The sequence below is a fragment of the Ictalurus furcatus genome, chromosome 19 (genome assembly GCF_023375685.1).
Source record: "Ictalurus furcatus strain D&B chromosome 19, Billie_1.0, whole genome shotgun sequence".
Taxonomy (NCBI): domain Eukaryota; kingdom Metazoa; phylum Chordata; class Actinopteri; order Siluriformes; family Ictaluridae; genus Ictalurus; species Ictalurus furcatus.
Window position 1 is genome coordinate 9,113,839 of NC_071273.1, and position 22,387 is coordinate 9,136,225.

The following is a 22,387-nucleotide window of genomic DNA, read 5'->3' on the forward strand; positions in this document are numbered from 1 at the left end:
AGCTGATTTGGTGTTAAAATATTCTCCTTTTCAGTTAATAAATAAATAAATAAATAAATGTAAACAGTATATAGACATTTTGTAGATATTATATATAAATAACATATTAGGGCTGCAACTAATGATTATTTTGATAATCGATTATTCTGTCGATTATTTCTTTGATTGATCTATTAGTTGGCTTAAAAGGCCCATTTTTATTTTCTGTATTTTTTCGAACAAACGTGTTATTTCCCATTCTGCCCGATGTCGTCCTTCGAACACTGTGCAAATTGAAGGCTATGGAAAAGGTATTAAATGTGCATTGTGCACAGGATTTTTAAAAATATTAACATGATATTTTGGGGAAAAAAAAACCAACCGATTGTCCACAAGCTTTAAAGCAGATGTTAAATCACTATATTAAAAATGCTTTTTTAAAAAATAAATAAATAAAAGCTCAAACTGATTGTTAACTGGTTACTGAACACAGTAACACAAGTAAATTTGCGACACTTCTTACATTTATATACAATTACATGTTCTAACCCTGTTACAGTTACTGCTCTCATAAAAACACCATTACTTTAGTTTCTAAATATCGTTAATATAGCATCAAACAACATATTTGATTAAAATGAATATTTCAGTCAGAGTTATAGCGATTCCTTTCTATCGCGCGCTGTTTGACTGATGTGCACGCGTGGACTCGCGCTCATTCAGTGGAGTTTAATGGAGACTCACTCGCTATCAGAATGAGTCTTTATGTAAAATGGAAACACTGGTGTGAATTTATAGCAGTTACAGATAAGGATATAAAGGTAAAAATGTCATTTCTGCGCTGAAGAAAACACGTCTGGAACACATTAATCAGCATCTGACACGACGAGCCACGTTAATACACTCACGAGTTTATTTGAAGCGCTTAATATAAAACATTCTCGTGGTTTGGACGACCTGGGTCGTGCACTTTTAACGCGGCAGCGCAATCTGTGACCTCCGCTGTTTCTCAGATGCGTTTTATTCATAGAAATGCGTTTTTCACCGTTGTGAAGTGACGTCACTGACGGGGGGATATCCACAAACAGTACGTTTACATGGACAACGATAATCCGATATGAACCCGATTAAGACGATACTCTGATTAAGAAACTAGCATGTAAACAGAGATTATTGATGACCTTAATCCGATTAAAGTCATACTCGAAGTAAACACAAATCGAATTAAGACGTATGGAATACTCCTGTTTTAGTCGCGTTATCGACGTGTACACACCTTAATCACACTATTAACGTCGTGTGAGAGTTTTCACCGCATTTTGCGACAGGACACGCACACACACGGCAGCGCTCAACCGTTTTACGGCAAACAAGAGAGCACGGCTGCGTCCCAAACCGCGTACTTACCTACTATATAGTAGGTGAAATACGTGTATATCATCTACTATATAGTATGTAAGTATGCGGTTTGGGACGCAGCGCACGGCTTCAAGCAGTCGTCTATTTGCACGTACAGCATGACAAATAATTAACCGCACTTGAAGCTTTCGTAAAATTAAAAATGAAACACCTAAAACTGTATACGGTTCCATAACGAAGACGAACTGTATGTCGATACGTGAAATTCTGGAGGGACGTCGGACGGCGTGGCGCGGTGACGTAATGACGTGTGCGGTTAATCGCTCTATGTTCTATAACATGTAAAAGAGGAACATGAAAGGAATCTTCTAAAAGCGACTCATGTAAACACCTTAATCACAATATTATCTTTCTCAGAGTAAGCTCAATAATTAGATTACTGCTGTCCAATTAAACGTAGTCAATGACGTCACAGACCCAACTAATCCATAATGAAATTCGTTATCAATTATTTTAATAATTGACTTTATCTATTAGGTGTTACAGACTTAATATGTGTGTGTGTTTGTGTATATATGTATATATGTATATATATGTATATGTATATGTATGTACACACACATACATACATATATCATATATACATATATACATACATACAGTCATGGCCAAAAATATGGGCCCCTGCATTTCTGTCAGATATTGCACTAGTTCTCCCAGAAAATTACAAATGCTTTGGAATGCTCCTGTTTATTTCTTTTGTTTGCACTGGAACAACACAAAAAAGCAGAGAGGAGAAAAAAGCCCAATCTGAGACATTCCACACAGAACTCCAAACATGGACTAGACAATATTATTAACACTTAATATGCTGCTTTCTTTAATGACATACAAACATTTTTCTTTAATGTTTAATTTGCGCTGGAAAACTAACGTTTGGAAATCTAAAATGTTTTTGTACTGACTCGATAATGTAGAAGTCATAAAATAAAAATCTATTACAACGTTTGTACTAAAAAAAATAGGGTGCCTAAGACTTCTGCACAGTACTGTATCTCCTCAGTCAGACTTTTTTTATTTATTTTAATTTTTTTTTTTTAAATGCAACACTACAGTTTGTTAGTAAACCTATATGGTGTGATATGTATTGTATAAATGCCTTCATGATATGATCATTTTGTCATATTGCCCAGCCCTACTACATTATATTAATTACACCTCCATATACAACCTCTATATTGGTATACTCATTCTCACAGCTATTCTTTATTGGGTCATTCTATCTGCTCCAATACAGGTTGCTTGACCATTTTTAATTTTCCAAATTTATTTATTTATTTATTTTAATTTTTTTTTTGAGCGATTACCTCTATAACTACTGGTTTAACTACAACGGCCATCTTTGTGTCTTGGTACACAACAAATATCGGTTATACAGCAGTTTACGTAAACCTCTCAGCTCAGGTTAGGTCTAGCTCCTTGAAACAGAAACTGAACTCTAGCGCACATTACAAGGTACAGTGCATCCGGAAAGTATTCACAGCGCTTCACTTTTTCCACGTTTTGTTATGTTACAGCCTTATTCCAAAAATGGATTCAATTCATTATTTTCCTCAAAATTCTACAAACAATACCCCATAATGACCACGTGAAAGAAGTTTGTTTGACGTCTTTGCAAATTTATTAAAAATTAAAAAAACAAAAAAAGCACATGCACATAAGTAAAAGGTGAAGCGCCGTGAATGCTTTCCGGATGCACTGCACATCTACATATTTTGCACATTCTTGTTAATTAGACTTAGAACTTAAGTCCAATTGTATTGCTCAGGATTGCTCACAATTCCACTTTTAGGGTCAGTTTATATTTTTTTTAAGGGGCTACCTAGGTAAGTTATAGTTATAGCATGCAGAACATTTCAGGTTTGAGACTTCTCTTTTTTTTTTTTAAATTGGAGCGAGAAAGTTATATATTTTTTATAAATTCCCCTCACTTTCCGATTTGAATATCTCTGGTGGGGAACCAGATACAAACCTAAAGTTTTCACAGAAATAAGTCCTCTATAGTAGCATTCTGCTGTAAAAAATTGTGAGTTTGAGCATTTAAATTTTTTTTTAAAGGAGTTCTTGCGTAAGTATAGTGCATATACAGGACATTTCCTAATCATACATACAGGTTGTGATCCAGAGGCACAAGATGGTTCAAATAAAGTGGGCACAGCCCCATCTTTAATGAATCATCATTTTGAAAATCCCGTGTTGACTTGAGCTAGATTTGAGAAGCAGTCGTCAGTGAAATGACGGGAACAGAAACGAAGGTCGGAGATGAACTGCTGTGGTATCGTTTTAAAATGAATTCTAACCACTGACGCTTTACATTCTCATCTTTTGTGAGTCCCTGCAAAGCAGCGCAGAAAACAACATCTTCTAGACATGAACCTAACTCTTTCAGGGCGCAACTATAACTTCAGTGTTTGAGGGCGGGTCAAAGTACACATTGTTTGCGAGCAACCAATGAAGACCAGAGGTGGGGTGTTTGTTACCAAATTACGTAGGTTAGGACAGGACGTGTCTGGAATTACTGACGACTCGTTTCAGCTGTTCAGAATTGGTTATTTCTTTTGGGAGTCAATAACCCCGTTTGTCGTGCGCTTTGATTTTTGAAACCGTGCAGACTTTTTACATTCACAAACAGCTCTATAACACACGACATGAAAGGTAATGCATGAAAACCCATAATGGGGTGCTTTAAACCAAGTAAATGAAAAAAAAAAGTGGTGGTTGTTCAATGGCAATACATAGAGGTAATCACTCAAAACAAAACCAACTTTACAATTATTGGACAACTTGAGATGGACCCTATTGATGGCAATATACAGTGCTGTGAAAAAGTATTTGCCCCATTCTGATTTCTTTTGTTTTTGTGTATATCTCATACTAAGTTGTTTCAGAATTAAAACAAAAAATTATATAAAACAAAGGCAACCTGAGTAAACACAAAATACAGTTTTAAATGATCTTATTTATTGAATCAAAAAAGTTATCCAATACCAGCTGGGCCTGTGTGAAAATGTATTTGCCCCCATAGTTACTAATTCCCCAAATCTATGAAACTGCATTCATAATGGGGTTCAGCTGGACTAGACACAACCAGGCCTGATTACTGTAAACCCTGTTCAATCAAATCTACACTTACATAGAACTTTTTCAACAGCATGAAGTTGGTTATAAGGTCTTATACACTTTGCCAAAATTGAAAGAATTTCCAGAAATGATGAGGAAGAAAGTGATTTAAACACATCAGTCTGGGAAGGGTTACAAAGCTATTTCAAAGGGTCTGGGACTCCAAAGAACCACAGTGAGAGTTATTATCTCCAAATGGAAAAACTCGGCACAGTAGTGAACCTTCCCAGAAGTGGCCGACCTTCCAAAATTCCTCCAAGAGCACAGCAACGACTCATCCAGGAAGTCACAAAAGAGCCAAGAGCAACATGAAAGGAACTACAGGCCTCTCTTGCATCAATAAAGGTCACTGTTCATGACTCCACTATCAGAAAGACACTGGGCAAAAATGGCATCCATGGAAGTGTGGCGAAGTGAAAAGCACTGCTAACCCAGAAGAACATTAAGGCTCATCTGAATTTTTCCAGAGCACACCTTGATGATCCTCAAACCTTTTAGGAGAACGTTCTATGGACTGATGAGTCGAAAGTGGAACTTTTTGGAAGACAGGGGTCCCGTTACATCCCCAAACACAGAATTCTACAAAAAGAACATCATACCTACAGTCAAGCATGGTGGTGGGAGTGTGATGGTGTGGGGATGCTTTGCTGCTTCAGGGCCTGGGCAACTTGCAATACCTGAGAGTATTTTCTCTACAAGAAAATCCTAAAAGAGAATGTCCGGTCTTCAGTCTGTAAATTGAAACTCAAGAGCAACTGAATTATGTAACAAGACAATGATCCAAAGCATAGGAGTAAATCCTAGTCCTAGAAGTAAGTGAAACACTGCTCTCCAGTTATCGGAAGCGTTTGGTTGTAGTTATCGCCGCTAAAGGTGGCACAACCAGATTTTAAGTTTAAGGTGGCAAATAGTTTTTCACATTGGTCACAGGTTGGATAACTTTTTTTTTTTTTTTTTTTTTTTTGCTTCAATAAGAAAATAAAAACTGTATTGTGTGTTTACTTTTTTTTATGTTGTATTTCGTTTGAAGATCAAAAACTATTTAGTATGAGAGATGCACAAAAACAGAACAAAAGACTTTTTTCACAGCACCGTGTGTAATAATACGAGATAAATTTATGAAATAACTAGCCAGTGTAAGAAAGTGTTGTTTTATTGCTGCTTATGTAAGAAACGTGAAAGTTAAGATAGTTTATATTTGTTTTTTATAGAATGTTAAGACTTTTTAATAACACGTTTTGCCATGGTGTTCTTAATGGGCTTTAAAATGTACAGGGTTTGGAAGAGGAAGACTTCTTCAACTGTAGGACAGCGCTGTTGTATATTTTACCAACCGATCTTAGCGCCTAACAGTTGGATATGACATCCTACAGCTAAATATAAGCACTTTGTTTGTTTGGACTTGTTAGTATTTTGTGGACTGGTTTGGAAATGACACTTGTTTTTGGCAGTTTTGGAAACCCTGACTAGCAACAGCCTCGGGCATTCACTGAAGCAATAGGTTTCTTTCAAAATTACATCACACCAGGGGCTGCCGAGTGGCGCAACAGGAAAGCGGTCACCCCATTGCCAGGAGATTGCATGTTCGAATGCAGATGAGGCAAGGCGGCAAAATTGGAATGCCAATAGCAATCTGCCTCTCCTGTCAATCACAGTGACGCCGGCCAATCGTGGCATTTGTGAGCTCGTGAAAGGGGAAGGGGGCGAATAGCGCTTTCCTCCGAGTGTGTTACACTGCCCTGTGATACAGCATGAGCAGCAGTTTGAAAAGATGTGCTTGGCTGACTTCACGTGTCTCGGAGGAAGCACGTTTTAACCTCCATGTTAACTGGCTGGTGAGTAGGAATTGGCAGGACAAAAACATACAAATAATAAAATAAATACAATTAATTAATTAATGAATAATAATAAAAATCACACCAGGACCGACCAAAAAGGCACATTAGTACAGTAAATTCATGGAGGGTGTCACTATCCATTATTCTCTGTCTAAAGAATAATGTTTACTGTGATTTCGATGATTTGAGTTCAGCACGTGCGTATATGAATCGGGGCCGATAAACGTGTCCATTGTGATTTGCTAACAGGCCTCATTTGTCCGGTGACCTATCAGAGGAAGAGGAGGGGCTAAGCTCGAACGAGGAGGACGACAACAGCTCCACGTCCAGCAAGGATGAAATGGACCAGTCAAGAGACAAAGAGGTGAGACCGTGTTCATTCACATACCCTGTAAGTGCAGCGTGAAGCAAGGATTCATTTGAACTGCAGCCAGACAATGTGAAATATAGAGTACGCTTGATAATCAGGGTTATTTATTTTGATTATGTAGCCAATATACAAACAATATAAATGTGCCCTCAAAAGGGTTCCTAAGATCCGGTTATGTACCGTAGATGCGTTTTAAGCTTACTCTACACGCACATCCTGTAAAGTTATGTTAAGCATGTAGTAAATGAGCACCTTAAACACAGTGCTTCCTAAATTCAGACTATATGTGTCATTTTCTCAGATTTCGGTTTTCCCCACTGACACACCTGGATAATTAGTGGTTTCCGAAATCTTTTAAGAATCTCATGTTGTTACCGTACAGCTATGCGTCAATGGCTTGGCTGTATTCAGTGCTCAGATGGTGGAGTTTTATAAAAGCTTACCTCTCTGGGTATTCCAACTACTCTGAGAATGAAGTCTTACTCCATATATATTTACCTCTGAGGAATTCTGGAGACGTTAATGATGCAACAGTCCCAAAACTGTAACTTTTAGAAATGACAGCTAGCAGAAAGCTACCCAAAGCCATTATTTAAGCTCAGAGTGATTAAAAATAGCCTCAGGGTGGAGAAGTCTGCTTATTACAGATGGGTGATTCCACTGATTTATTTATTTATTTGTTTGTTTATTTATTTTTATCCAAACCCAAGTAATACTAAATCTAGTACTCCAATACTGATACTTAAAAATTTTTTTAAAAAACCACACACACTGGAAATTGTAAATTCTGGTCAATGTTGACATAAAGATATTTATAAGCCTTTGCCTTTTTTTTTTTTCTTTTTTAAAGCACAGTAATGTGATCTTCCATAAACTAATAAATAAATGAATCATTTTCTCATGCTGTCAGTAAACTCAACCTTACTCCTACCGTGGAAACGTTCCAGGTTTGTGCAATTGACACGTAATTACAGATTTTTGCTTCTAGATCGTAAAAATCTTTAATAAATAAACTTTTGGGCGGCTGTGGTTCAGGTGGTAGAGCGGGCTGTCCACTAATCGTAGGGTTGGCGGTTCGATTCCCGGCCCACGTGACTCCACATACCGAAGTGTCCTTGGGCAAGACGCTGAACCCCGAGTTGCTCCCGATGGCAAGCTAGCACCTTGCATGGCAGCTCTGCTACCATTGGTGTGTGAGTGTGTGTGTGAATGAGACACAGTGTAAAGCGCTTTGTAGACCTGCTAAGGTTAAAAAAAAAAAAAGCGCTATATAAGTGCAGACCATTTAGCAGTATTTTTTTTTTTTACGTGATTCACAAATGGAAACATGCTGATTAATACGGCCCAGTGTCTCATTATCAAAGCGCCTGAACACCAAACATAAAAAAAACAGGAGAAAACACACAATTTTAACCACAAAGTTCTCGTTTTTGTACAAAACGGTGTGAAAATCGTTGCACTTTGGTACGTGGTTACATTTCACCTTAAAAACGTCAACACTTTTCAGCGTGTCTGCTAAAAAGGGTTTTTTGAACAAACCTCCTTCTATTGTTCTTTCTCTCTCTCTCTTTGTTAACTATTCTCTGGTTAAATCACACACACACACACACACACACACACACACACACAGACTGTGTGAGAAACAGGAGGTCTACTCAGTCAAACTGTACTTATGTTGAGACAGACCTTGGATCCAAATAAAGACCCTCAGTCGTCCCCCCCCCACACACACACCCACACACACACATACACACCCACCAGTGTGAGGGTGAAGTCAGGGAGTCTGCACTGATATGAAGCTGTGTGTTGTCACTCACCTGAGATGGTTGGATGCGATGAGAGTGTAAGTGTTGCAGTATTGCGCTGCTATAGCTGCGTATGCCTGCTGTGATTTTGATGCGTGTTTGTGTGTGTGTCTCATTAGGAGGTCGAGAAAGCAAAAAGGAATAAAGTGGTTCACATTGCCATGGAGATCATGAGCTCCGAGAAAGTGTGAGTAAAACCATAGTATTTGTGTACTCGTGGGTTGTTTGTGCGTAAAGGCGACAGTAATAAGTAGCTGACGGTTTCACATCATTTGCCGCTCGCTCCGAACGTAGTCCCATCAGCCGAGAGACGTATTTAACGTCTGAGGTTAGTTCTGTACTGGAGCTACAATCACAAACCAAATATCCTTTAATAAAAAAAATGATCTTTTACCTAGAAATGTGCATGCGGTGTTTGATTAGCTTTTAGAGAAGTGTTCCTTACGTTATACATTATATAAGGTCTAATTATGTACCTTAAGTTATCTGTAAAGGTTTCCAAGTAAAAATATGCACCTTAAAGGTACCTTGATAGCGCCATAATTTAGTACCTTTTAGTTTTGAAATTGTATGTGTTGGTTTATGGGTGCATCTCAATCAGCTCCCTAGTCGACTGATCAGGGCGTCGGCCATTTTAAGGGCTGTCTCAATCGCAAACTCTTTCCAGTGCACTCGATCGTTTGCTCCCTAAATAAATCCCACAATGCACCACAAAACCCAGGGAGCAGCGATGCTCACTATGTTCAACTCTGGGTGGGGGGAAAAATGGCGGACAAACTCTCAGGTAACTTCTACAAATGTAAGTAGCTTGTTATCGTTGTTGTAGCTCTCATATGATTATTTACGTTACCGATTTATCTTTATTTGGCGTTCTCTATACGGTTTGTTTGAGTCTAAAGACTTTTAAGCGTTCAATGATTTTTTTTTTTTGTTGAAAGATTCACTAGCTAAGCTAACAAATGTAATATTTCCCAGTACCCGAACTCGTGTACACCATATACTGATTCCCCACCTAGGGAGCTAGGGAGCTGATTGAGACGCACTCTGTTATGTTTTGAGCGGGCGGCCATTTTGGACAACCAGAAACACTTTGGCTGCGTCCGAAATCGCATACTATGACAGTACGCACTAATCAGTATGTGTGTGTATTATGAATACAATCCCGGACATACTACATCCGCCATGTTAGCATCGTCATGTGACCTTCGACGTCATCATAAACGCAAAAAATCTTCAACAAGTTAACAATTTATTCGGGTATTGTTAAACAAGTCCTGTTTAACAAGGTTTAATTCTTAAAAAGAGCCGACGCTGTCTTACGCGTTTTTTGTTTTTTTTTCCCTGAGCTCGTCCGCACCAGTCCCATTGCATTATGGGATTGTTTGACTCGCGTAGTGTCCGTCAGTTGCACGCTGCGAAATCTCGCCGGGAGCAGTATGCCATCTGGGTATTACTGTTTCTCGCCTACTATATAGTAGGTAAGTATGCGGTTTCGGACGCAGCCGTCGTCTTTAGCACAACTTCAAATCGCTCTGGCCAAGACAAGAAGTGGAGTTATGTAATGCACACCACACACACACACACACACACACACACACACACACACACACACACACACACACAGACAGCCTGGGACAGAACTGTAGTGAAAAGCAGGAAGTGATGTACATTATAATATTTTTTCTTTTGTAAATGCAGACTCTCCATATAAACAGAATATTATATAGCTTAACACTGTCTTTGGAGCACGTATGGAGATTTGCGCATGGATTTATGGAGTTCGAGTGAGGTTATTTCTAATACGTGTTAAATACATTAACCTCATCGCTCCTATGCAAAACATATGCAAGTATCAGACACCAAAATATCTTCACTGATAGACTGACTACATTTGGAATACCTTTCTATTCTCTTACATAAATCCAGTTCTTTGAACTTTTTTATATACTCTTTTGTAACTCTTTGGTATACTTAGCTGTCAGAGCTACATTTAGTGATTTAAGACGATTTTTTTTTTTGATGATATTTTTGCCATCGTGTCCATCCTTTGTTAATATTATACTGCTTATATATAGAATGGATATAACGGTTATGAAAATATGTCTGTTACAGATTTGTGGATGTTCTGAAGTTGCTGCACATTGTAAGTAAATATCAATCATTTCTAAAAAAAAAAAAAAAAAAAAATTCATGAATAAATAGATTTGTCATCTGAAGGCCAGAAAAAAACAGATAGGATAAATGTTTGCATACGTATGTAATAAACCCTACTTGTGATTTATGAATTTTTTTTTTCCCCTGCGGGATTACAGGAAGTGCTGTAGCACAGTATAAACACTGATACACACCTGTGGTTTTATTTCAGCCTGTGCTTGTAATGAGTGTGTGGAGGAGTGCACCGGGTTTAAACATGATCAGAGACAAAGGAAAGAGAAGCGATGAATTAAAGGACAAAGAGGAGGGGAAAAAAAAAAAAAAAAAACAGCCCAGAATGAAAGCGCGCGTGTAGCGTAGCAAGAAAACAGCAACAAAAATAGAGAGGGAAGGAACAGAAGGCAAGACGTGGCGAGACAAAGGAGGGAGAGACGGAGAGATTTTTAGGAAAGAGGTCACACCCACCCCCTCTGGTGCCCACGCAGTTGGCCATGATCCCTAACAGCTGCCTTTAAGAAGGTCATGTGTGTGTGAGAGGGAGGCAGAGAAGGGAGTAAGCGAGAGATTATCTTCATACCAAAACTCCCCTGGTCGTTTCCTGTGCAAACTGATCCACCAAAACTCAGAGCCTTTTTCCACTGCACAAAGTACTGAATCGTTTGGCACCAGAAAACTGAAACAGTTCTTTTAAAATAAATCGAAAAATGTATTTATTGGCTGCCAATCCAGTACCAAGCATTCTAGTTGTGTGGTTTTGGTACCTGCTCAAGAATGGCACTAAGACTGGAGTTGGAGGCGGGGCTTGCGGCACTGATCATTGCTGATTGGTTGCACATACTGTGCTCAGACAGTCAAAACAAGCCAGGTTCAAGCACAACAATGCACAATATTTCCAGACAAAGGGCGATCCCAAAGACTAGTCAAAAGATCAAGGCAAGGGTCAAACACCAGAATAGCTGCACCGATACAAAAGACTCAGAAGATTGGCGAGACTTTGCATTGTGGGAATGTTTGCATGTGCTTGGCAGTTGTGGAGTGGCGGGTGAGCATCTTCCACTGGCGTGGAGGTGAATAGTCCCTGCATGATACCCCTCGTAGCAGAACCAGGGGGAGGAGTCAGAACCAAAAGTCCAGGATGTGCGTGTTTGTTCGTGCTGTAAGCTGTCTCGTGGGTTAAGGTTAGGGATTAGAGGTTAGAGTTATAGGCTTATAGGAAGAGTTGGATCAGGTCCCGGTCCAGCCCCACACCTTGGGCTTTTGGTTCTGCGTTTTATTTTGTTTATTTTTTTCTCTCAAAAATTGTGCCTTCACAAAGCAGACATTTACTACACAAATTCAGGACTTCGGTTTTGTTTTAACATTACGGGGTATGACTTCACTGAACGTGATAACACCATTACAGTGGCGTCAGTTGGAATTATAAACACTGTAATTTCACCGTTCTGTAAGTTTATTAATGTTGGAGAATTTTACACACAGTCTTTTTTGTTAGTATTTTCAACACAATACACTTTCATGATAAATACGGAAACGATTCTAATGCTCATACTTATGAGGTGCTCATAAGCTCCTGCGTTCCTGTTTACACAGTCGGCACTTTTGGACTAGATAGTATGCAGTTATAGAAGAGAAACGATTCACAATCGCACTAACCCGGTGTCACCCGGACGAGGTTCCCCTTCGAGTCTGGTTTCTTTCCTCGTGTCGTCTCGGGGAGTTTTTTTCCTCGCTGCCGAACGTGTATATTTTTGTAAAAGCTGCTTTGTGACAATGTCCATTGTTTAAAAGCGCTATACAAAATCAAAGTGAACTGAATCGAATATTTCCCTTGCAGCTGATATAAAGCTGGTTACTCCTTAACATCCCAGCATATTATTCAAGTCTTCATCTTCAAACATATTACTTAAAGCACATGTGAAACGTCTGTCGTCAGGAGAGTTAGTAAAGTCACGTAAGTCTGGAATCGACAAGCAGTGTTTAATCTAAGAATGTAGTTGCTTTCACTGTCACAACTACAGTTCCTGGTGGAAAATGAACTAGGAGCCCCAGGTTATGTTTTTGAATGTGCAGTGGAAAAACACCTTAAGAGTCAAAACCTGTGGTATTTCTGTCCGTTCTCTTTAAAGCAGGTTCGGGTCGTGCGTTTCGGCTGTTGTTATTTTCCGAGCTGTTGAATAGAGTGTGACTGCGAATTCTTTTTTTTTTCGGTGAACGTCTCAGACAGGGCCACTCCTCTTTGCCATCTGTAGCATATAGACCAGGGCTGTGTAATCTTATCTGCAAAGGGCCGGTGTAGGTGCAGGTTTTCATTCCGAGCCACACCTCAGTCTATTGAAAGCCAAGACGAACTGAGTGGCACCTGCTTGATTTAAAACGAAAACCTGCACCCACCCCGGGACTTTGCAGATATGATTGCACACCCCTGATATAGACATTATAGCACGTATTGATGTTATGATGTACCTCGTGTCGGACTGTCGATTAGTATTGTAAGGTGAAGCACTTGTCTGTAGCCTCTCCGTTTTCTCGACAGGACTTCCGGGATGCGGTTGCCAAAGCGACCCGTGCCAGTGGGAAGCCTGTGGTGGAGGAGCGGGTGCTGAATCAGATCCTGTATTACCTGCCTCAGCTCTACGAGCTCAACAAGGACCTGCTGAGAGAGCTGGAGGAGAGAGTCGCACACTGGTACACAAACACACACACACGCACACACTCCTAGCGCACATGTTGGGAACAGCTAGCCAATATTACATTTCCATAGAACCAAAATCGCATAACCTTTCATCATGCTGTTTACACAATATTATATTACCTGGGTCTCTGCAGAGTCGGAGCTGGCATTTCTCAGCATTGTGGGCTTTTATTTAATTTGTTAAAAATTCTCAATTGATGCGTGGTTTTGTTGCCAATTTTAATATACTGTGTCTAAGCACACTGGGCCTGCGTAAAGTTAGAGCTATTTGTGCCTCTTTAAGAAATGAAACCTAATTAAATGAATGAATTGTTTTTTTGTTTTTTTTTTGGAGTTCATGAAGTTTCAGTAATTGGACTGAATGTGAGTTCTAGTGCGAATATGAGTGCTTGAGAAATTTCTCGACAGAAGTAGGCAACATTTGCTATTCTTCGAACACCGTGCTATGAAGCGACGATAAACCGTATGCACGGTAACGCCTCCTGGAAAACGATTCTTCTCGTTTGTTGTTGTTGATTTTGTTTTCTACTGAAAATAGATGAAGCAACATGATGGCAATATAATGAAGGTTTTGCTTTTCAGTGGCGCATGTTATCCTCATGTTAGCAAGAAGAATACAACGTTCAGCATTTAAATAAATAAATAAATAAATAAATAAATAAATAAGCATCGTCTTTAACTTTTTTCCGCGTGATCCCAAACACACAGGTCGGATCACCAGAGGCTGGCTGACATCTTCGTGCAGAAGGGACCGTATCTGAAGATGTACTCTACATACATCCGAGAGTTCGATCGCAACGTGGCTCTGTTGGACGAACAGTGCCGCAAGAACCCTTCTTTCGCAACGGTCGTGCGTCAGTTTGAGGTAGGCTTGTACGTTTGCGTGCGTTTCCGCTCGTGTTTAAGGAGACGGTATGAAGAGCCGCGGGAACGAATCGCAACACCCGGAAATGAGTTTAGCATTTTAGCACTTCCGGTCCCATCGTCCCGAAGTCGATGGGTTTTTGGTTAAATCTCTGAAATAAGGTCTGTGGTTGACACAAGCTCGAGACATTTTCACGTTTTATACTACGACATAAAATACATCAGTAATACCCCACTAGTGATTTTTAAAGATTTTAGGTGTCTTGAAAAAGACGGTTGCTAACAAGTGGCTAAATGGGACTACAGAGGTTGTCGGGGGAAATTAAACGTCATCACGCCGAACAGGAAATCTCATCTACTACAGCTTAGCTCTTGCAAACTTTCCAACTTGTAGATTTATCTTATAGTATTATCATAAACCTTTGTTGGTCACAGAGCTTATTTTCTGCAGTAATCTAAAAGCCAGTGGAAAAATCCTGTTGGATTTTCCTCAAGGGAACCAGGGTGATGCTGACTTCCGGGTTGGCCTACAAAAATACCTCATCCCTGCAGCACTCTTATTATTGTAGTGCAGTGTGGCAAGTTTTTAGTTTCAATTTATCTACCCTTCATAGGATAAAATGAAGGAGACGATGAATTTTTGTTTATATTAATTAGACATTTTATGTGTTAGGTTTCACAAATGATCATTCATTCATTTATTTTCAGTAACTGCTGAAATCCTGGGCAGCGATGAAAGTCCAGTGGTTATACAACTGGAATTCCAAAGCCGTTTCCTGTGGAACTAATGAAGTATTCCCGTTTGCTAGTTTCCTAAAAGAGAAGTCATCGACTCGTGACGTGACTTCACACGAGTAGCCTATAAATGGTCTCTGCCACGTCACGTTTGTTCTCTAGCCATTCCCGTCATCTCGGGTGATACAGGTGTCCTGGCGGTCCTCCACTGTTACATGTGTAACCTTCCTGTCTACTTCCTTTCATCCTGGACAGGGGTCCTGATAGTGCATCTGGCCAGACCATAACAGACAGCACTCATAAATAGTGCCAACGTCATAGTTCATTGAGACAGAGAATTACTCCATGGTGATACTGCCCCTTGTTGAGGAGAAGAATAACACTGGTGTCTTTGTGGATGAAAAAATGTTTAAAATTCAGTGTTACAAAGCAAGGGACTTATTATTTACATCGATCTAAATGGCATCGTCTAGAACTGACTTGAAGAGACCGCTGTCCTGTCCTGCCTTTTGTTGGAATTTATATGAACACGTGCCTTAATTATAATATGTGCGCCTATAGCTAGGGTTGGAAGCCACCGAGGTTAACCTACCACAGCTCAGGTCCTCGAAAACATCGAGCCAGCTCAAGCCATGAGCACCTGGTCGGCCAGCTCAATCAAGACTAAGGTGGTGTTCATTTTTTTTTTTTGGGGTGGGGGGGTAAGTTCACGGTATGGGCTTAAAACAAATCCTCAAACACCACAATTCATTCTTTTCTCCTTTTTTGTACATAAATAGTCAAATAGTGGTACATTTTACTTCTTGCCTCTCAAAATATGAGAAATGTGAGGTTCAAACTTCTGCACTCAACTGTACTCAACTTGTGCTAATAATATAGTAATCATAAACTAGTGGAAATTTCTGACATGTTTAATTATAAACGTATCACATTTCTGTCCATCTACTGCAGCCTGGGTTTGAAATAATTGGTCTGAAATAACGATTGGTTTAATGCAGAGTTTCTCAGGCAGAGTTCGCAACTTTATATGCTGCTGCGCTAGCGTCAAGATCAGGCCTGTTCGAGCAGGAAAACCTAAAAACATGCAAGGCATGCCTTCCCTGGAGCTGGAATCTTAACACTGCTCGTCTGCTGTTAGATTGATATCGGGTTAAAATGAAAAATGCTGAATACTGCAATGTTGTTCTCGCTCCTCTCTATGTGGTGGTAGACGAGTCCTCGTTGTGCCAGTCTGGCTTTAAAGCATTACCTACTGAAACCGGTGCAGCGGATTCCACAGTACCGACTCCTGCTGACAGGTACACGACATGTTGCAGATTACAAGATCTCAAACACTGCCATTTAAAGTTACTCTTAACTTTATGAACAGTTTCCATAATTATGTTACAGTTAGTTAGCTGGTTAGTTACAGAGGCAAGTAATTAGTTAATAGGCTGTAAACAGTCATGGGGAAAAAGAAAGTACACATTCCTTCATTTCTACAGTATGGTTTTGTTTATCAGGGCCTAAATAACAATTGTGTGGTCCTCACCAACGTCTATAAAAGAACCAATAACCTCAGGTGACACCAGATTTCAAGATGGTCCCCCCCCCTCCCCATCCCCCTCCGCCCCTTTTCCTACTTCCACAAGTATGATTAGCAGCCAGATGTTACTAATGCAAGATTACTTAATCATTAAGAAGTGTGACTACCTTTATAAAAGCAGAACTTTTGGCAGATTGGTGTTCTGGAGCACTCAGGTGTGTGTCTACATCATGTCAAGTAGAAAAGACTTCAGCCATGACCTCAAAGAAGCAACTGTTGCTGCTTTTCAATTTGGGATGGGTTATAAGGCCATCTCCGAACAATTTGAAATTCACTATTCTCCAGTGAGAAGGATTGTTTACAAATGGAGAGCCTTGAAGACAGATGCCAATCTTCCCAGGAGTGGGCGTCCCGGCAAATTCAGTCCCAGGTCAGACCGTTTTAATGCCCAGAGAGATAAAGAAAACCCCAAGAACTACATCATGTGACCTACAGGTCTTTTGTAAGGACATGTCGATGTTTATTCATGACAGTACAATGACAGTCTTCAGAAGAAGACTGAACAAGTATGGCTTTCAAGGAAGGGTGGCTATTAAAAAGCCCCTTCTCTCTAAATATGGAATATGGAGTTGACATCTGAACAAGCCAGAAAAGTTCTGGAACAATATCCTTTGGACTGATGAGACCAAGGTGGAGATGTTTGTCGTTAACCAAGCACAGTGTATAGCCACAAACACCTCATACCAGCTGTCAAGCATGGTGGTGGATGGTGATGATTTGGCTTGTTTTGCAGCTACAGGAGTTGGGGAAACTTGCAGCCGAAATTGGGTCATGCAACAGGACAATGATCCCAAGCTCACCAGCAAGTCAACAATGGAATGATTAAAGAAAAAAAAAATGAAGGTGTTAGAATGGCCAAATCAAAGTCATTTGATTTGGAGATAAAAGCCAAATTTTGGAGAAAATTTGGAAAAATGGAGCCAAAATTTGGAGATTCAGTCATTTGAATGGCCTCAACCCCATTGAGATGCTGTGGCAGGATCTCAAGAGAGCTGTGCATAAACTAATGCCCTCAAATTCAAAGACCTGAAGCAATGTTGTAAAGAAGAGTGGGCTGAAATGTCTCCAAACAATGCGAGAGACTCCTTTATAGGGTTTTTGTCACCTGAGGTTGTTATTATTATTATTATTATTATTATTATTATTATTATTATTAGAAGCTGGCTAGAACCACACAATTGTTATTTAGGCCCTGACAACTAAAAACATAGGATTGAAGGAGGGTGTACTTTCTTTTTCTCATGACTGTATATATCAAGATAGGGTAACGATCTTAATAAAATGAAGTATGACGGCATATTAAGGGGAAAAACCCTTCTAAAATGCACACATAATAATAGTTTTTCTGCCTTTCAGATTATTTGAAAAATCTTCCTGAAGACTCGTCTGACTACAAGGACACACAAAGTAATGACACAGCACACACACACACACACAACTCCTGAACTCGGAGATACACGAAATGCACAGCGGATTTTAAACGAATACCTCACCCTCCAATATTTCCAGCGAAATTAGGAGCTTATATAAGGAATCAAACTTGACAGGGCATGCTGTTAAAGGAAATTAATCCATGGCGAGGTGGTGCGATACCCTCCAAGGTGACGTGGAGGGCCATTACCACCCTGAATTCGAGTATTTCCCTTTAACAGCATGCCAGCCATGCTTTACCGGTCTTAAACCACAGCGATTTGACGACACTAACCATTTAATTATTAATGAACAACAATTCATGATTTTTAAACATTTAAAATTACAATTAATGCTATGGAACGTCCACAAGACAAGTTAGTTCCTGTTATTACTCACGGTATAGCAGCTACAAACAGTCATTCCCTTCTCTGTCTTTATTTATTTTATTTCTTATTTAAAGTTAATAAGCCAAGGGAAAAAAACCCAGCTTGTCATATTAGACAGAAAGCCTCTGTCCTGGAGACTTCCCAATGATGGAAAACTGACACCCAAGACTCCTCCTATAAATGTTTAATAAGCATCTAATTACAGAAAACTGCAACTTCCGCTTATACATTTTTTTTTTTCTCTTTGTGAAATAACACAACCCAATTTTAATCCAATTTTTTCTTAATCGTCTTTAGATTATTTTCGATGTTCCGCTCTCAGTCCCTGTGTATGAGCTGTTACTATAGAAACATAAACAGATCAGAACAAGCGCATTAATATATTAATGTGGGGCGGCTGTGGCTCAGGTGGTAGAGCGGGTCGTCCACTAATCGTAGGGTTGGCGGTTCGATTCCCGGCCCACGTGTCTCCACATGCCGAAGTGTCCTTGGGCAAGACGCTGAACCCCAAGTTGCTCCCGATGGCAAGTTAGCGCCTTGCATGGCAGCTCTGCTACCACTGGTGTGTGAGTGTGTTTGTGTGTGAATGGGTGAATGAGACACAGTGTAAAGCGCTTTGGATAAAAGCGCTATATAAGTGCACCATTTACCAATATGTTCCTATTTTTTTTAATTACAGGTTATTCCGTCTGGTCACCTTTTCCTTGCCTGCTGTAGTCCACGAGTTTACTGCAGCAGCCGTTTTAAAAATAAATAAATAAATAAAAATATTTGCTAGGTATGATTTATGTAATGGCAGGCTGCGATAATGTGTTTCAGAGGCATTCACTAGGAAGTGTTATTACTGCTGCCCCTATATAGTACTGTATATAGCACAATTTACAGAGCAAATAGTGAATAAGTGAGCGAGGGAGAGATTTCAGACATGGCAAAAGGTGTAAAAATTTTAAATCCTCAGTCTATTCCCAAGTAAAAGTCCTTTTTTGTTTTGTTTTGTTGTTGTTGTTCTGTGTTTACACAGCTGCCCTTGGGGTGGTGAAGGAAGTTGCGAATCACGCCAATGACATCATGAAACAAGGGGTAAGACATTACACACGCAAACACAGTCGGTAGGTTTAAGTGGACAACGATAATCCGATATGAACCCGATTCAGACGATAATCTGATTAAGAAACTAGCATGTAAACAGAGATTATTGATGACCTTAATCCGATTAAAGTCATACTCGAAGTAAACACAAATGGAATTAAGACGTATGGAGTATTCCTGTTTTAGTCGCGTTATCGACGTGTACACATCTTAATCACACTATTAACGTCGTGTGGGAGTTTTCACCGCATTTTGCGACAGGACACGCACACACACGGCAGCGCTCAACCTTTTTACGGCAAACGAGAGCACGGCTGCGTCCCAAACCGCGTACTTACCTACTATATAGTAGGTGAAATACGTGTATCTCGGCTACTATATAGTAGGTAAGTACGTGGTTTGGGACGCAGCCCACGGCTTCAAGCAGTCGTCTATTTGCACTTATAGCACGACAAATGATTAACTGCACTTTTCATTAAAAATGAAACACCCAGAACTGTATACGGTCCCATAACGAAGACGAACTGTATGTCGATACGTGAAATTCTGGAGGGATGTCGGACGGCGTGGCGCGTTGACGTAATGACGTGTGCGGTTAATCGCTCTATGTTCTATAACATGTAAAAGAGGAACATGAAAGGAGTATTCTAAAAGCGACTCATGTAAACACCTTAATCACAATATTGTATTATTCAGAATAAGGTCAATAATTAGATTACTCATGTCCGTGTATACGTAGTCAGAGATTCGCGCCGTTAGTGATTCAGTTTAATCGCAACTTTAAAAGGTTCCACCAACTGTGGACATCACGCTCTCATAGTGTCTCAAGTATCAGAAAATACATTCATCAAGTTAGTTTTGTCAAAACATATCCACATTTCCCCCACTAACACGAGCATATTTAAGTATTTCTTCTGTTTTGGATGTATGAGGCTAGTTTAGCTAACGTGTGAATGGAAAACTGTTTTTCTTTCGTATATACAGACCCAAATCTTCATGTAATTACTCCGCACTGCATTGTAACAGTGCCGTGTAACTTAAATAGTAAGGAAGATATTTTGTAAAATAGGAGAAATAGTCTGTATTTCCTGTCATACTGTGTCACTGTGATGCCAGCAAGTCGGCGTGAAACATTTCTAAGCAACACAGTGTGGTTTGAGGCAGATTTGTGTTTTGTTTTTGTTTTGTGTTTTTTTCGGGAAAAGATTTTTTTGGAAAACCACAGAATGACCTCTTAGTCAAAATGATTCGAATGCATGGGGTGTTGGTGAGAAATTTGTCAACCCTCTAAAGCGCCTTTAATCTCATCCCCAGTGTTTTCTCAATATTCCGACATATAACATGACTCCACCTGAAGGTTTCATGTAGTAGCATGATACTTGGGGATTTAATTAGAGTTGAGAAATCTGCTGATGTTTTGGAGGTTTAGTAATCGGTCTTTATGCTTTTTTGTTGTTGTTGTTGTTGTTGTTGTTGTTCTCCAGTATTCAGCAGCTTCTCTGTTTTTATTTTTACTTGGATGTTTTCTTTGATCTGTTTCAGGACAATTTCCAGAAGTTAATGCAGGTTCAGTGCAGTTTGAACGGCCATCATGAAATTGTGCAGCCTGGAAGGGTACATGTTAAAACTGTCTGACACGTTACCCATAATCCCCCCCCCCTCTCTCTCTCTCCCTCTCTCTCCCTCTCTCTCTCCATCTCCCTCTTTCTCTCCCCCTTTCTCTCCCCCCCCCTCTTTCTCTCTCCCCCCTCCCTCCCTCTCCCTCCCTCTCCCTTTCTCCCTCTCCCTCCCTCTCCCTTTCTCCCTCTCCCTCTCTCTCCCTTTCTCCCTCTCCCTCTCTCTCGCCCTCTTTCTCTCCCCCCTCTCTCTTTCTCTCCCCCCCTCCCTTTCACTCTCTCCCTCTCCCTCTCCCTCTCCCTCTTTCTCTCCCTCTTTCTCTCCCCCCCTCTCTTTCTCTCTCCCTCTCCCTTTCTCCCTCTCCCTCCCTCTCCCTTTCTCCCTCTCCCTCTCTCTCCCTTTCTCCCTCTCCCTCTCTCTCGCCCTCTTTCTCTCCCCCCTCTCTCTTTCTCTCCCCCCCTCCCTTTCACTCTCTCCCTCTCTCTCTCTCCTTCTCCCTCTCTCTCTCTCTCTCTCTCTCTGAGCGAATGAGTGAATTTATGGTGGATTTCCTCATGCAGGTATTTCTTAAGGAGGGCACGCTGATGAAACTATCCAGGAAAGTAATGCAACCCAGAATGTTCTTCCTGGTGAGAGAGAGAATTTACTTTTACTTCCTTTTTACTCATTGTATATATGTATGTATGTATATATGTATATATGTATGTGTGTGTGTGTGTGTGTGTGTGTGTGTGTGTGTATCGTAATACGAATCACTTTATTTCGCCAAGCACACTTGCATGTATGAGGAATTTGTCTTGGTACAAAGTGCAGGCAACATATAGTGCACACACACACAAGAGCATGACGAAAACAAAAGTGTAACTGTGCACAAAGAATGTGCGAGAGTATTTGAATCACGGTTGCTGTCAGTGCAAAATATTAACCGGACATTTTCAGTCAGTAGAAACAAATGAATTATTTTATCGCCACAAGTCTGTTATAAGATTACTCGGGACACTGTTGGGTTTCTGTGTGTAGCGTATCGTGACTCTGTTTAGCTGCTGGTGAGCAGGACGATGGGAAAACAGAGGGGTTTGAGCCTCTTGCTTGGCAAACAGTTCACACCTCAATACAACAATAACATTGATACAGAGATGAAACAACTATAGCTTTTTTTGATGGTAAAGAAAAAGCACTGTATACAAATGCCACACTAAAATGATAACATTTAAGCCTAGTAGGCTAGGTGAAAAAAGAAATGCTTATGGGGAAAACTCTGCAAATTCTTAAAGCCCTGAGTGTTTACTTACATACGAGCTGTTAGAGTTTTCTAGAAAAA

At 40.1% G+C, this 22,387-nt stretch overlaps 1 protein-coding gene across 1 annotated transcript in view; it reads left to right on the forward strand.

The window, feature by feature from the left end:
* fgd6 (FYVE, RhoGEF and PH domain containing 6) overlaps nt 1-22,387 on the forward strand; it is a 45,507-nt gene that overhangs the window by 12,559 nt on the left and 10,561 nt on the right. Inside the window, exons 3-12 of the mRNA XM_053650355.1 lie at nt 6,606-6,720; nt 8,651-8,718; nt 10,644-10,674; nt 13,219-13,370; nt 14,086-14,242; nt 16,187-16,274; nt 17,918-17,968; nt 19,382-19,440; nt 20,992-21,063; nt 21,627-21,695. Coding sequence (XP_053506330.1) covers nt 6,606-6,720; nt 8,651-8,718; nt 10,644-10,674; nt 13,219-13,370; nt 14,086-14,242; nt 16,187-16,274; nt 17,918-17,968; nt 19,382-19,440; nt 20,992-21,063; nt 21,627-21,695 — 862 coding nt within the window. The remainder of the gene's footprint in view (nt 1-6,605; nt 6,721-8,650; nt 8,719-10,643; nt 10,675-13,218; nt 13,371-14,085; nt 14,243-16,186; nt 16,275-17,917; nt 17,969-19,381; nt 19,441-20,991; nt 21,064-21,626; nt 21,696-22,387) is intronic.